We start from the raw sequence: 17526 nt of genomic DNA, 5'->3' as shown, positions 1-17526 counted from the left end.
ATGTATTACATTTGGAACACTTTTTTCCGACCTATGGTTGTGATATTGTTTGTCAACTCATACTCTTAACTAGATAGCGCTTATTGTACCTTTAAACACATACCATCCCTTCTGTCTTTCATTGGGACAGGCAGAAACTATTATATTTGTTATAAAAAGACAATAACACAGTCATTTATTAGATAATAATTTTAATTTTTTCCTTAATGATTGAATTATAAACATTAAAATTATTGCAGTGTATTTCTAGTATCAATATCATATTACAAAGTTCATATTTATCATGAAACCGTTTTTAAAATGTTTACATTTTGGTTGCAATGTTTTCCTTTAAAAGGAAATGTCAACTACAGTTTTCTTTTAAAGCACATTTTTTTGGGAAATTAATAAAGTGAGCTTTTTCAGATTTTTTTTCCCCATTCTGTATTTATTTTGATTTATTTATTCTATAAATGATATATTTATTTTATAAACTAAAAGGTTTTTAATAACATAGCTTATAACCACGGAATTTCATTTCTTGATGACATATTTTGGTTTTTAACATTAACGATTTATTTTTATTGGCTAAAACGACTAAGAAAACAGAAAAAAACTGAATGGCCTTTTTGTACTAATGGTTAAATACAGTAGCATATCAAGCTCGATATTTAGAGACAGTTTAGTAACAATTATTCTGATTTAATGTTTTTGTTCGTATGTGTATTATATCGTATTTTTATTTTACTTATATGTTAAATAAAAATTTTACTCATTTAATTACATTTTTCAAACGAAATTAAGCCAAACATTTAATGCGACATACTGTTTTTTAGATTTTTTTCACAATGTATGGATCAAAAATTGAAATCCCTACCGATTATTTGAATAATCGATAAATCGATCGCACATCACTATCGTTGATTGATGGTTGACGTCAGACCGTCTGTGATTTTTTAATTCTTTACATTGCTTTACATACTAATTTCGTGATTGGAGTTTTCAGAAATTTATATAAATTTCGTAGAAGTTTAGTTTCCATATATAAATTCCGTCGTGTTTCGACCATGACATCAGCACCGGAATCTAAAGCGGTACCAAGCGAGGGCGAGAGTCCTGGCGCAGTTATTACTATCATAAATGAGATCATTTACAGCCCTATAAACTTGCTGCTGACCGCGATTATCGCTTTGTTGTTGTATAAAATACTGAAAAGTAGATTCGGAATGGTATATATGGAGCCGCCGGTGCCCGAGTTGCCGAAGATACGTAAAGACATGACGGTGGCAGAACTGCGTCAATACGACGGGACGCAGCCTGATGGCAGAGTTTTGGTTGCAGTCAATGGGTGGATATTCGATGTGACCCGGGGGCGCCGCTTCTACGGGCCCGGTAAGTATTTTGTTTAAGGCGTCTCTGTTTATAAATAGCAGGGACACGTTGTGCGTCATTATCATTTCCGAATAAATTATACATACGTAATGCACATCGATACTTTTTTAGGTGGGCCATATGCGGCGTTTGGTGGAAAGGATGCATCGAGGGGGCTAGCCACATTCTCAGTAACATCCTCTGACAAAGAGTATGATGATCTGAGTGATCTCAACTCTTTGGAAATGGAATCCGTGAAAGAGTGGGAAGCCCAGTTCAGAGGTAAATACCAGCAACACTGTACCATTTCATTTCTTACTCTTGCTGTGACTTGCTCAGGTGTATCATATGTAGGTGATCTATTGTTGTAACTAACACAAATTTGTTCTACTCCTACTTACAAGTTTGTTCCATAGTTCATGGCAATGTTAGCTTATGGTTAAAAAAGGATTGTATCATTTGCAAAATCCTACTTCATTTAAAGTGCATTCATTCAGTCATTCTACAGCACCATAGCCACCAAGTATTACAAATTCTAACATTAACAATCATCACATTGTGCAAGGGGTCTATGCTTTTAAACTCGAAATTAACTGTCATGTGCCGTGATTCAAGCTTAGTGGACTTTCTGCCATAATATAGACCTAACACCCGAGCATGCCCGTATGCTATGGGAGAAGAATAAGGGAAGACTCCTCGGAGACAGTGAAGGTGAGTGGCCCATATACATTCCATAAAATTACGAATGTTTACTGGAACTTATGATTTCAGGTCAGTTTTTCATTTGAAAATTTCTGATCGAGATGAGGCAGTGCAAATGTTAATCAGCCTTTTTTACACCAAACATTAAAATTTAAAGAGAGTGCATGAAATTAGAGACCTAATGGTGACACTCGATGCCAAGCTCATTAATATCAATAATATAATTAACAGAGCTTATAAGCAACTTGGAATGATTCTTCGCCATACTAGACCTTTCACTAAAATATTTACCTATAAAATCCTATATTACTCTTTTTTACAATGGCTTTTACAATTTGCATGCGTCATTTGGAGCCTCAATACGCTCTTCATATTGCTCACCTAGAGAAAGTCCCAAATAGATTTCTTAAATCTTTAGACTACCAATCCGGACCCTCCTTTGTGGACTATAAAATGGCCGCCAAAAGGTTATGGATACCCTAATCAACAGACATGTCTTTTTGGATGAAATTTTTCTTTAAAATAGTGAACGGTGGTACAGACTCTGTTTAATTAACTTTAATATTCCTAGTATCTCCTCCCTTACCAAAAATACATTTTTATGTTGCTCTAGTTCTACAAATTACCCTAAAAACATATTTATTTGACGCTCATGTAGGTACTATAAAAAGAAATAGAAAGACACTGACATTTTTTCGGTATCATTGATGATACAAGAAAAAAGTGGGAGATATTACATTTGACAGAGGACCCTGTGAATAAACTCAGACCTCTGACAGCTGGTTTAATTAGTGTCTACAATATATTGTTTATTTATTTTCTGATAAGTGTCACCAATTCTTTTCATTTTAGATTGGTGTCCATTGTACAAATTCATATTTTGTAGTACTTGTATGTATTTAATGGAACCATCTGGGTTGGTTAATAAGTTAATGTATTTTTTGTAAGATTTGTATAAGACTATGTTTTCCTAAATAAATAAATTAAAAAAAAAAGGATTTGAATATTCCGAATGCTTTTATGAGGCAATAATATCTTTCCAACATACCCTATATGAAAGCTTTTTGATCAACTGTCACTCTTTGGTGGGCAGAGGAATCATTCCGCAATGCTCTTTCCCAGATGCAATTGTTTGTTTTTAAAAAGAATAAAATGCAATTTTCTTTCAGTTGTCTTTATTTACTTCAATAATTGAACACAATCAATAACAAGTGTATAAGTAATTGACAGACTGATTGATTAAATAATGGACAGAAGAGGCAATTTAATATATTGTTATAATTGAGAATGTATTTTTGAATCAATGTCCTTGTAAAAAATTGCTTATAAAATACCATTTTATCTGTTATCAATCTGTGTTATGTCATTAAGATATCACACCTTGAAATATAGAAAAACACGAATGATTGTGATATTATTATTTTTGGGTGTGTAATGAATTGTTTTATCTGTAAAGTAATGCTTTTAAAACAAGTACAGGCAGTACAACATAACATCACATGCTAGTACCTTAATACTCTAAACCATATAGAGACAATAAAGTCTGCAGCATTTTAAACCGCACCATTGATATTAGATTCAACCATATTTAATAAAGGCTTGAAAAACATGGTATTAATTTAGAGCTTTTCTTTGGCATTAAAAATAGACATGAATGAAGTTTAGTCAACAACAAGACAATCTAATGTTGAAAAATGAGTAGGTAGTAGTAGTAGTAATAAGTAGGTAGTAGAAATCGTTTTTTACAAAAAACAATTGTACTTATTTGTGACGTCATAACAATAATGGCTCCTCCACATACTTAGATTTATTTTACTAGTACAGAGATTATTTTACTACTTAAAAAACCCCCACCAATGACTTTAACCATTAACATCTCTGGTGTTAGTCGAGACATTAAATAAGGAATTTCCGATTCATTATCATCATGTTCAGAAGAAAATATAAACATTGAACCATTAACAAAGTTGGGGAAAAGTTGAAAAGTTAGTCAATTACATTCTCTATGCACCTCACCTATTATGTAACTTAGCTTACTTAACTAACATCAAACTAGGCATTGCTACATCTTTTATCTATACAGTAGTGTTAGAATTAATGTTATACACATATTTTGTTTTTTAATGTGTACTTGCTGATATAAGAATGATATTTTTCATTAATACTTAATTGTCTATAAAAAGGAAATTGTAACGATAAGTTAAAACATTAGGTAGATTAATATTGTTATTGCCTATAGATAAATCTAGTGGGTTTGGTATGTAATCTACTGATATAACATGAGATTATGTAAACCTGTTAAGTGTCAATAATATTTACGAGTTCTAAATACAACAATAAACAACTATGTGGTGTAACTATATAGTCAACTTTAAAGCACACAAATTATATGTGCATGTTGATAAAAATGATTAAAAAACAACAATTTTTCCCATTACAGCATTTTGATCATATTATTTATGTAGCTGCCAGACCCAAGTAGAAGATGTAGACGATCTCGACAAGCTCGTTAAATTAAAGACGATTTATAGTTGAAAGTAAAATATTGGCAATAGATTACAGGTTTACAGTAGTTATTAGCCATTAATTGCTAAACAGTAGTAGATTCTTATGAAAGTACAATTCAAAGGTGAACGTCCTTTTTGACCTTTGTTAGTTCGTGCAAAAGTTCGTTAAATAGATAATGTAAAAATAATATCGTAGGGATGAAATAACATGTTTGTGGCGTTAGTCGATTGGTTCAAAATAGAACCCCCGGCCTACGTAATGCGCCCTTGACGAGCGTTTTGTTAATGCTTCGAAAATTACATTCAATTAAGTCACAATAATTCTGTTGCGTTTGCAACAATTTATCTCAGGGTTTTTTTTATAAATCCTTGAACGACCGCCGTGGTCGAGTGGCTTGCACGCCGGTTTTCATGGTGTCGCCATCTCTGGGGTCCCGGGTTCGATCCCCGGCCGGGTCAGCGTAGAAACTAACTTTTGTATATTGTCTTGGGTCTGGTTGCTTGTGGTACAGTCGGTACATGGATATCGATTTCCATAACACAAGTGCTTTAGCTACTTACTTTGTGATCAGAGCAACGTACGTGATGTTGTCTAATATTTATTTATTATATTATATATATTTAATAATAAACTGCTGATTTTTAATAAGACAATGAATGTGATTCCGTACATTATTCCACTGACTAACAATAAAAATATTCACTATTTCAATCAATCATATTGTTATATTGACTGGAATACAATGGAATTTCTTCAATCTTGGTTTTTATTTCATGCTTATAGGAATAATAACTATATACTTATAGGAATAATAAATAATAACAAAGAATTGGTTTTCCTCAATGCATTTTCCTACTGCCATTCATAAATCTCATGTATGTGTTCAATTTCCATGAAAATTATATAACTTACTGCATTTGTAATATATTCATTCATTCATCAGTATGTGCTTTTATTTTGCATAAGTTTGTTTTTTGAATATTCATTCTTTTTCAGGAAATAATTGTGTTATTAATATAGTATCCGAATCACATAATGTCGTAACGCAAAATTGTGGAATTGAGAAAACACAATTTGAAAGTTCATGAAAGTACTACCAAAAGTCGATGATTATTTATTGTGTACAAATAAAAAGAATCCCATTATTCGCTATATGGTTCATTCTGTTTTTTTTTTTTTTAATTTTTAAATTGTGTTTTTCAATTCAATCATTTTTGAGTTACGACAGTATTTGGATTCACGTGCGATATTTACAATAAATAAAGAATAATGCTTCAAATAAGAAGAAAAGGAAAACGTTTTTCTCATATTTACCCTTAACTTTTGACTGTTCTGTGTCGATGCTTAGTCCTTGGCGTACGTACAACTGTAATTAAAACTTCTTTAATAAAACCACACAACTACATGATTGAAAAGAACTGACGAAGCGATGGAGGCAGGTCAGCATATCGTAGCCAGTGAATATCCGTGGTTTAGTGTCATGTATACATATATCTGGCACAGGAAGAGGCTACTAAAATAAAAGACAACAGATAGTATTTAGTACGCAGAGTGAACAGACCTCACCTTGGCTAAATGATTCGAACGTGTAAACTAGACTAATTACTCTATTAACAGAGCTTTGTTTATAGCCATTGTGTGTGACGAAACTACATTTGTTTTGCAGCTAGCTGGGCATTTAAAATGTTCACTTGTAACATTATATGAAAATACATTTTATCTTATTTCGTTTTAAAGTTTTTGATCTTACCGGAGATCTGTAGGACGTGGTATATTCAGAGTTATTTTTAAAATACTAATAACCTCACAGGACTATATTACTACTGTCATAAACAACAACTTTTGTTCCATGACTTTTTACAAAAATTAAATATGTACAAAGTCCAAAAGTCCAAAATGTCCTCCGCGACGAATTCCACCCCCGTCCTGCACAGAGTTGTTACCGTTTAAAGTGATCTATTTATTTTTGTATGAAATTTAAAATTTGATAAGTTATTAAAACTCATGGAACAAAAGTTGTTGTTTATAATGTTAGTAATACAGTCCTGAAAGGTTGTTAGTATTTTAAAAATAACCCTGTGTGTAATTCACTGTATGTGATGTGTAATTCGCTGTAAAGTGTTGTATCCACTGCCAATACACGTTGCAGCCTGTCATCGCTTCTCCCATCTTAAAACTCTTATTCCATAAGGCTCAATTTACATTGCGTCGGAGCGGAATGGAAGCGACTTTTTGTAACAATATTGTACATAGCATAATGAACTTTATGGTCAATTGTGAAATTGTCGCGCATGTTCGAGAATCCTCGCGCATTCCGCGGAAGGTTTTGGCTCTTATCTAGTTTAGTAGAGAATTAGCTACTGCATATAAAGTCGCCGTGTGTAATCACCACTCTAACACGAAATTGCAACAACAATTGTCATGAAATTACGGTGACATGTACTTAACCCTGTGACACGTTCGTGTGAAAATGTTTATCAAAGCTGTGAAGGATATTTTGTAACATTCTAATCCATATATTATATTATTTTTCTATTATTCCAGAGAAATACGACCTTGTCGGGCGGCTCCTGAAGCCAGGCGAGGAGCCAATTAACTACTCGGACGAGGAGACAGAAGAGACCGACAACTCCACGAACAACACAGACAAGAAAGAAAAGTAGGCATCCATCCCGGAAGGAGGAGGTCTTCTCCCAGACGCTCACATACACAACTGAAAGCTAATTCACTTAACTTTATGACCAACGTAATCATACATAGTTTTTCTTCATAAGTCATTGTCATCTCAAAGAAGAACTAAATTAATTACGACGTACCTGTAAAAACATTACAAGATTACTCGAATCATAAAGTAAGGGAATAAGCTTAGCTATTTACTAATTGTGCAACTTTGCTGTTTTTTGACTGAAAACCTGGTTCTGTCCTTTCAAACAATCCAAACTAAATCTGTCCAAGAATTGTACTTAAATATTTCCTAAGTTTCTCAAACGCGCTATGCGTACCATCGTTATCCGTAGGTATCTATTTTATTCTTCTATCGTTTCGACAGCCAGTAAAATTTTATATGTGCCCTGCACTTTCAACGACATTGTCCGTGGCATTTATAAAATGCTATACCTTGAACAGAATAGAACAAAACACGCATCACAAAACACTCGATAAAGGACGATGAACGGTGCAATAAGGAGGCATGCCTTAACGTTAAACTGGCATGTCCATGAGCTACACATGGCGCATTTTAACACAGAAGATCTAGATTCTGAATCTATTCCTAGATTTTCATTTAAAGCAGCGGATTTTTATGTATTTGATAATAAAGCAGCTAGTTTTCCTAACCTATAACTGCCTAATAATCGAACAAACTTACAGAATTATCTTTCATATATAAGTATATTGGAAAAAAACATCCAGCAGCGCTTCAGCATACAGCTGCGCTACGTAAGGAAGTTCTTCTGCCTAGTTGTGATCTCTCTGAAAATTTTTCCTTAAAAATAAGTTTTATTTTAAAATAATATAAATTTAATGAACTGCAATCTGTCACCTTTCGTCGCCATTAATACTGAACCGGAAATGAATTAGATTTTTAATTTATAATAAACTGCTGCTTTGATGGGTTCGAGACTATTATCAAAATGTAGTTTTAATTAATGTAGGATAATTAAAAATATGAATTTGCGGGACATGCAAAGTAGAATGAAAGCAGTAATGGTCATCATCCTTTACTCGGTGACTTAGTTTTTAAACAAAATCTAGTACCTTGTACCTTTTACCAGTACGTTGCACAGTTAGTGTCTGACAAGATTAAACGATTCGCTTTACAAGGCAAGCTACTAGAGTTTCGCGTATGTGGTCTGTGCCTTCACTATATATATTTTGAATTTGAAGAAACGTGTCCACAATATCCAGATTTGACATTGGTACCCATCAAGCAATACTAATCATACTGAATGCGTATAAGTATGCTGCAGGTAATAAGGGAGCCACCACAGCTATCGACAAAGAATCGCAGTAAACCGGTCAGAGGCTCTTATAGCATGAACATAAAGCATTTTTTTACCAGCTTGTGTGGAGACATTCTTATAGTATGTCTTTTTTGAAGACGGAGTAAAATGACACTTGCAGGGTTGCCAGTTTTCATAAAAATATTTTAAATAGTCATGTAGTTGTTGTCGACAGTTTTATCGATAAAATGTGAAAGAAGCTAAGATTTTGCCAAAAATGTCTAAATTGTGAATGTTACGACGTTCTTATGATTCCTAATTACGTTATAGTTGCCTACTAGTATCGAAATCAAGTTTTATTAATATACCTTTTAATAAAAACAGGTGGATTTGATTATCTACATAGCGTTAAAATGAAATAGTTTTAAATATTTTTGTATTTTTAATAGACAGTTCTAAATACAGTATATGTATGTACTTAGTATATGTGAACTTACAAAAATTGACAATTTAAATGAAACTGTGCCCAGCAGTTGGACGAATAATAGGCTGATGATGATTCAAATGAAACATGTTCGGCTATCGCATAAGCGTGACTAATAGTCGATAGAATATTATAGATATAATATTTGTCGACTGCATTCACTAGCTGCTTGCATGCGGAAAACACTTTCGCACAATGAAATGTTATTTTATTCCACCTTCAAATAAGATAGATTATAGAATTCTAGTTTCCAGTTTTCAGCATATTTGTATTCGCAACTTCATATCCATGTCCATTAGTACCGTGTACATATGAGTACGTTAAACTTGACACTTAAGATTTAAATTCAACTGTATGCTGTTTGCGATAAGAACGGTCCAAAGTAGTAGTGTCAGGCGTGATGCGTGCTTGACTGTACCAATAATTTTCTGAGCATTATATGTACCGTTGAGCCATACTTCATGACGTAGAATCCAGAACAATGTAGAATAATTACAAATAATATACGCGAAACTCGCCACCGCACATAGTCCCGCAGTGCGAGTATTCAACGAGAATTGTTGTAAATATGTAATGAAATTTACTGTATCATTTTCATTTTATCTATTGCTTATTGCTGAATTTTGGATATATGTATTATATACAGTTCATGAATTGAAAGACTGAGTGATGGCATATTAAGTTTATTATATCAAGGGACATAACAAAATTGATAATATAACTGCACATTCCCAATATTGTTTGGACGATCTTTTTAAGCAACTGCCTCTGTATTTATTGTGAAACTTGCATTTACCATTTGTCCGTTTATTCTCAGTCGCTATCACTGTTATTTGTATCGGGGATATAAATTTGACACGGTAATACGGCTACCTGATTTGGTACTTAAATGTTAGCAGGTGTGTTTATGTAAAAGCAAGAAGAAAAAAATACAAAAAATAAATAAAGAAATGTGCATAATACATTACTGTTTACATGTAGTTAATAACTTTATGGATCTTATAAGTGGTTAATGAAATATGATGTGTGAAATTTTTGAATATGTTTTTGTTTGTCTCTTATTTATCGTAGGCGATAGGGGATTTCAAGTGTTTTCTATAATTATTGAGTAATATTCGTCTCTTGCTTTCAAGTACAAATAAAATACTAATAAAAACCTGCGTTTTGTTGCTTGAAATCGCCGTTGCCTACGATTTTGGCCGCAATATGTTTCAAGGTTGTATCGCGTGCGAACTCTGTTTTAAGTAGCTTTTGTTAATGTCGATATAAATTTGTAGCTGAAAATGTATGTGACATTTTCAGCGAATAAATAACATACTTAATTTTGCACTCCGGAGACTTACGGACTTTCAAAGTAGAATACGTAGTTTATTATTCACTATGTCGTACAATAAGGCGATACTCGCACCACGCAACGGTATGCGGACCTGCGTTTTTTAACGTTGTACCGAAATGTCTCAATTGGTATAGAAAACACGCGCCGTACTAGTCTGCGGGGTGCATGATCAGTCGCCCCGCGGACTCCGCTGCGTGGTGCAGCACAGTGTGATAATCGCCTAAGTGCGCAATTGACCTCCAACTCACCTGATAAAAAGTTACGATGAGGTTGACGATGAAGAATGCACATCTAAATAATGCCTCAGTGTCGCCTTACAAGGCTCAAGTTTATAGTGTTCAAGGAATTGCACTCTGTAGCCAAACCATAGCCTTTCTCTATATAAATGTGGAAGCGTAACGCTTCGTGCGAATCTTTAGAATATCCACAACAATATAGGTAAACCTGAGTTCTTTTTGAATTTTACTTTGCTAATTATACGTACCAAACAATGTATGTGGAGCTATCTCGCCATGCATCTTGAAGCGGCAAACGGCCAAATTGTTCCTTTTGTTGTAATATTTTTGTTTGTTGTTTTAATACATTGCGTTAGTTTTTAAGGTCGCTGGTGTATAAATTATGTTTTATTTTAACTTGTGTTTATGATAGATAACGTTAGAATCGTTCAATGAAAATATGAGTTGTGCAAAAATGCTGTTATTTAAATGTGTTACTAAGATGTACTGAAAACCGACTCAGCTTTTTCTAGTTTTTGTTACTTAATTCTCACTCTTTCTTATACAACGTTTTGTTAATTTAAATATAAATGGTCAGGGGTCCCACGGAATACATAGACTACAATTGTGGATACAGGAGTTCTGTTGAACTTTCGTTTTGACATCACGCCATTATAATTTATACAGTTGGGCCATGTATAGAAACGATTTGTTTTAATTAATGCTCAATATATTTTCGAGTGGCGTCGATTATTTTAGATCGTTAAGTATTAAAAAATGACCTTTGTATAAAATATTTTTAAATAACGCTACTTAAAATCGGAAGAAGTATAAAGATCGACTAACACTGTGCCGAGGTATTCACTAAGCAGTCTGCCTAAATCATGACTTAAGCTTCAGACGTAGATTATAATCTTTTTCATAATGATGTATACAGAGTTAAGAAAAAAGTTGCCAACAATAGTTGGGAAGCAAAATAAAAAAAAAAAACTTAACTGGTGAGTAGATGCCTTGCTAAGAAATGGGTGTAGTGTTAGTTGGCCTTTATTTAAGATATTGGTAATTTAGGCTCAATTTATATTGCGGCGGAACGGAATGGAAGCGAATTTTTGTAACGATATTATACATTGCATAATGAACTTTATGGTCAATTACGTAACGTACAAACTAGATACGAACCAAAATCTAGTTTGTACGTTACATAATTGACCATAAAGTTCATTATGCAATGTATAATATTGTTACAAAAATTCGCTTCCATTCCGTTGCGCCGCAATATAAATTGAGCCTTATTGCGATGGAACTCTTTTGAGTGGTAAAGTTAGAATTGTAAGACGGTTACCTTTAATATTTGTGGAATACTTTGATACTTAACTTTTTTAAATTAAAGTACTCGAAAAGCTTGTTCTGGGCCAGCATTTTTTTAAATTATGCGTGTGAAATAATTAAGGCATTCTCGTACAAGATGTCACAAAGCTTTTGCTAATGTATGTACATAATAGTGTTCTCTTGTGATTTTCATCATATAACTTTTATGTAAAAATTAATATTTATTGTCTTTTAGCTTTAAATACCAGACTGCATGTTTACATTTTTTGTTTATATTTATTAGTATGTTCCTTTACAATATAAACTAAACTAAAAATGTTTCACTAAATTTTCTCTAGATGATGTTCATACTGGTTTAGAGGTGGTTAGAGGAAAACATATGTTGAGAGATCACGACTACTGCGTCTTGTAATGATGCTGATAAGCAACAACGTGCCAACCAACATGATTATAGTTTTGAGAAAATGGCGCCTAAAGATGTTTTTCGTAGTTTGGTTAATGAAGTCTACTGTTTCTTTGTAATATTCGGACGTTTCAAATCACTTAGCCTATGTTTGTATAATGTGGACAAGACGACAAGAACAAATTAGCTTTAAATTCTCAATTTTGCGAGTTAACACGTTATTACTTATCAGCATTTATTTGCACTGGTCTCGTAAGCTACCACTTTGTAGTGACTCTTAATTTTAAAATACATATATTATTTTGTCCTATAATAATGTGTCAATTCTAAGTTTCTGTCGCGTCCTGTATGGGAAAGGAATGTATGATATGAATATAAAATCGTGATGAATATTTAAGTTGAAATTTTTTAAGCCTTACATCAACATGTTAAAACTAATATTAAACAATACCTTAATGTTTATTTTAACATTGTCACAAGACTATAATTAAATCGTTTTTTATACTAATTAGTATTATTTTGTTTAAAAACTGTTTACGGAAAATGGTAACAACCACTAGATTTTTTAATAAAAAAGAATGCGCATTTGACCTCCAAATCATCTGATTGTGACGACGAGGTCGACGATGTAGCATACACTAAAATAATGACACAAGTTATAGCATTCGGGGAATAAGTCTGCAGGCAGAGAATTCAGTGTAATTCTTAGCTGCTCATCATATAAATATGGAAGCAAAACGCTTCGTGTGTATATACACAACATAGGGGTGGAACCCCAGCCTATGTCTAGTCCCCCGATGATGGACAGGTGGAATTAAATCATGCAATTCCATCGCACATTTCCGTGATTTTAGTAGTTGGCAGATTTATAAGTAACTGTATAAATATTAGATATTTGGATGCTATTTTTTTGTATAAAAACTGTTTAATTATTAATTAATTTTTTTACATAAAAATATCAAATAATTATTACGTGCTTATGTTACACCATATACTAAATCTATGGTTACACCATTTATCGCTGATAGCCTCATTTGACTTCAGAATTATTAACTTTCATGAACTTAAATACAAACGGTATTGAGCCGAATATATGAGCCGATGTGATTCTATTCGGCTGAATAGCAAAAAGCAGACCGAATAAGTCGAATATTCGTTTCAAGTATTCTAGTTATAACCTCAAAAGTCATTCAACCCCTAGTTTGCCGCCCTTAAAGGTCGATTATTTTCTTCAGATTTAAATGGGACCACTTTGAGGTGCCCACTTTCCAACAAAAAAGAATCCTCAAAATCGGTCCACAAATGGCGGAGTTATCGCGTAACATACATAAAAATAAAACAGTCGAATTGAGAACCTCCTTTTTGAAGTCGGTTAAAAAGCAGTTTTAACTACCCAAAGTGGTCCTACTCCAAGACCCAATAATAAGCCCCAAATTTTGATGTTCCTACCGTGCCGTGTTTGACCCTTTTTTGTGAATTTTGATTAAATTCTGCATTTGAAGACTCATATTGATTCGTAACTCAAGGAACTAAATCGACCTTGGTTTCCTCAGAAGACAACAGATGTTGCCACTGAGAATAAAATGTTTATAATATCTTCTTTTAACATTTTATTTTAAATAACCTACAATTTTCCGGTATGACCAACACAGTATAATATACTCGATGGGGCTAATATTCATAAAAAGAGCGTCGTGTTATTATATCTTCTAGAAATGGATCAAAATTAAGCGCAGGACACACCGCGAGCGAAGCTAAGTTAGCTTAAACTGACGTAGCTGCATGCAACCACCTATGCGACCTTAGCTCGGTTAGCTTAGTAGCCGCGGCTACTTGAGGCAAAGTTTCTTTCGCGCGCGGTGTGACCTGTTCATGGAAAAAATTTACATTTTCGTGGGTATTTTGGCTATCCGTATGTTAACTTCATGTATTTTTGCTTACTGGCGGTGCTATTTTTAAGATTAAACCAGTATCAAGTTGCTGCAAGTTTTTACGGGCTTTTCCAAATTTAACGATTTAGATGACACAAAAATTATAAAGATTAAAATGCCATGGAACAACATCAAAATAAAATGAGAAAATACAAATGATTAATTTTAAAATTTTGGAAAAAACTAAGTTTACTAATTTTTATTTCTTCCGCATTATCTCTTGCATGCTATTTATTGCCCGCTTATAACCTTAGCTCTCACTGCCTCACTTTCTGTTAATGTATGAATTTCTGATGTATTTATTTGGTGCAATAAAGTATTATATTATGTAATACAAATATAACAAAGCAAACAAAGTTTGTAGTCCTTGTGCCTGTGACTTTAGCATTCAATAATAGCATAAAATGTAGTAGCAAGTCCGTATACGTATCTGTATAATGAAGAAAAGGCCGTGCAACTGAATAGAAACCCGACGACAGCCGAAACACAAAATGTCCGTAGATTACATAATAGGTAAATATCTGAAGTAGGTTGAACAAAAACAACAGTATTATAATGATCACATAATTATATTATAAAATGATTTAATTACAATAAACAGAATAAGTATCATAATGTACCTACACTACGAACAACTTACGCTACGCAGAAGCGGACAGAACGCACTCCTCTCATATTTACATTTTGTACATTGAGCGCTCGATTCGTAATACTCAATCATTAACGGCCCTCGCTACACTTCATCTTCAATAAATAAGGATCGGACGAGGGATAGCGGGCGACGGTCGCGACAGCTTAGCTTATATGTTACAAGGCGACGCGCCACCCCTCGGCTATGTACACTACAACTGCTCCACGAACTTGGTGAGCTGGTCCTGCGGCGTCATAGGCGGCAGCTGGTCGTCTGGCGGCGGCGGCTGCAATGGCGCGGGCGATTGGCGCAGCAGCAGCAGCTCCGACGGCGTGGGCGGGCGCGGCGACGGCGTGGCGGGCGGGGAGCGCGCCACCACGCCGCCACCCGCGCCGAAGTAGCGGGCGCTGAGCCTGGCGCCGCCCGGGCCCACAGCGCCCACGCCGCCAACGCCGCCCACGCCTGCGCCGCCGTACGGCGCGCGCATGCCCATTAGCCCGCCGGCCACGGGCGCCTGCTGCTTGAACCAACCGGCCTGTGTGTGGCCCATGCCCACCGACCCTACACCACCGCCGCCCACGCCGCCCACACCGCCCATGCCCACGCCGCTCACTCCTACGCCTCCGACCCCGCTCACTCCGCCGATCTGCTGAAAAGCTTTTGCGTGAGAAACTGAGCCATGACGCCGTCGCCGTCGCCGGCATCGGCACGTCAATAGAGCGTTTCGTACTTACCTGAGTTTGCTGCGTGTGCATGTGCTGCATCTGTTGCAATCGCTGCTGCTGCTGCGGCTGCAGCATGTGCTGTTGCTGTGGCACACCGCCGCCTAAGCCGACGCCGCCTACTCCACCTACGCCACCGACGCCGCCCACGCCGCCCGCGGCTTGTTGTTGATTTTGGGCGTTTTGCTAATAAAACGATAATTCAATACACTTAAGTTAAATAAGAGTATGTAGTAATTTAATAACATTCGCTACTATATTCAAACAAGAATTATACAACCACATTTTCAATGTCCGAGTAACGAAATATGAAATAAGTAAAATAATAAATACATCAGTAACAGCTCCAAGGGATGTGAGAAACGTGTAAGAAATCCAAAAAAAAATTTCAACTGACTTGTCGTTGCTTGATGAAGGCAGCCATAAGCTGCGGGTTGGACTTGAGAATCTGCAGGATCTCCTGTTGCTGATTGTGGCTGGTGGGCGAGCGCAGTGTGGCCATGAGCTGCTGCAGCGCGCGTTGGTGCATCTGTGGCTGCGACTGCGGCTGCTGCGGCGCGGGCGCTCGTTGCTGTTGACGTAAGTCACGGTGAATATCGAATCGGCTTGGATCGATTACTGGTGGTACTCGGCACTGGAGTGAAGCACCGACCTGCATTTGGTTGGGCGCGTGGGGTTGCGGCACGGGGTGGGGATGCGGCGGCGCGGCGGGCCCCTGCAGCGCCACGGCCACGGGCGCGTGCGTGGGCCCCGCCGACGGCGCCGCGTGCGCGGCGTGGTGCGGCAGGCGCGCCACGTGCGGCGGGTGGCCGCCGTGTGGCGCGTGAGACGCGTGCGTGGGGTGCGTCACGTGCGCGGTGTGGTGCAGCGGTGGCGGCGCACGGTACCGCGCGGCCCATTCGGCCCCCCGCGCGCCGCCCATGCCGCCGATGGCCGCTTGCTTGCCGTACGACGGCGCCTGTTGTCTGGCCGCTTCTTCCTGCACCTGCGGGGTAAAGTGACTCGTGTTACGAAAATTATGTAAGTTAAAGAGTAGAAAGCTCTCGTTGTAAAATTAATTTAAGTTTTGCTACCTATTGTATACCCTGTTAACATCGTACAAGCGCCTTACCTGTTGCAGCGCCTTCTGCACGTTGTGAGGTAGCGCGTGGGCTTGCGGCTTGGAAGGCGGCGGGCTGGCTAGCTGCGGCGCGGGCGGCGAAGAGGCACCGGGCGCCGCGCCGCGCGTGTTCATGGCGGCCATTCGCCGGCGCAGCAACTGTTGCTGCTGCACTCGCTGCTGCACTTGCTGCTGCTTTAACTTCTGCTTGATGCTGCTGCAGAACGGCACTGAGCACTTTGTTTCTTGGCAATGCTTTGCATGGTAGCAGCACAGTGCAATCAGCTGCTTGCAGATGGGGCAATCGCCCTTGGTCTTGCGCTTGCAGATCTTGGTGTGTTGTACCACACGCTTCATCTTCTGGCACGAGGGCAGGCGGCAGTTGGCGTCGCGGCATTGGCACGCGTGTACCAGCGACTGGATGCAGCGCTGGATGGACTGTTTGCGAGCCTCTTGAGGGTTGGCCTGCTTCATGTCTCCCGGTGACGAACCCACGTCCAGGTCCAGTCCCAGCTTCTCCATCTTGTGTGGGTGGCCTTCTTTCTCGTGGCAAGGCACGCACAGGTCGAAATCGTCGCACACGGTGCAGTGGTAACGCGTCTCCACATGCGACTTGCAGGTGTTGCATGTGTACACGAATTTGTCTTGTCCCTGGTTGTGGAGCTCGTACAGCATGCAGAGGGTCGAGAATCGAGCGCGTCGTGTCGACGAGAACTCGTAGTGACGGTCGCGCGCCATTGTTAGGAAGGCGTCGCGGCCGTCCATGAGATCGCAGTTTACTAGCGGATCCGGGTCCTGGATAGGCTGTAAGAAACAGTACAATTGTTTAGATTACGTAATGCACTATTGATATGATAATGATGCTAATGATGATA

At 37.2% G+C, this 17526-nt stretch overlaps 2 protein-coding genes across 2 annotated transcripts in view; one reads left to right on the top strand and one right to left on the bottom strand.

Moving 5' to 3' along the window:
- Positions 1-1032: 1032 nt before the first annotated feature.
- On the top strand, positions 1033-8938 carry LOC113235150 (membrane-associated progesterone receptor component 1-like). The gene is made up of 3 exons (XM_026470747.1): positions 1033-1371; positions 1483-1632; positions 7105-8938. The coding sequence occupies exons 1-3, from the start codon at positions 1047-1049 to the stop codon at positions 7221-7223; spliced, it is 594 nt and encodes a 197-aa protein (XP_026326532.1). The 5' UTR covers positions 1033-1046; the 3' UTR covers positions 7224-8938.
- Positions 8939-14767: 5829 nt separating this feature from the next.
- Positions 14768-17526, bottom strand: part of LOC113235087 (CREB-binding protein-like) — a 28349-nt gene continuing 25590 nt past the window's right edge. The window contains exons 17-19 of the mRNA XM_026470654.1: positions 16664-17455; positions 16524-16537; positions 14768-15074 (exon numbers count right to left, since the gene is read on the bottom strand). Of these exons, the coding sequence (XP_026326439.1) occupies positions 14933-15074; positions 16524-16537; positions 16664-17455 (948 nt within the window). The 3' untranslated portion in view covers positions 14768-14932. The remainder of the gene's footprint in view (positions 15075-16523; positions 16538-16663; positions 17456-17526) is intronic.

The sequence above is a fragment of the Hyposmocoma kahamanoa genome, unplaced genomic scaffold (genome assembly GCF_003589595.1).
Source record: "Hyposmocoma kahamanoa isolate Upper Pololo Valley unplaced genomic scaffold, ASM358959v1 87, whole genome shotgun sequence".
Lineage (NCBI taxonomy): Eukaryota > Metazoa > Arthropoda > Insecta > Lepidoptera > Cosmopterigidae > Hyposmocoma > Hyposmocoma kahamanoa.
This window is presented reverse-complemented; position numbering and strand designations above follow the sequence as displayed.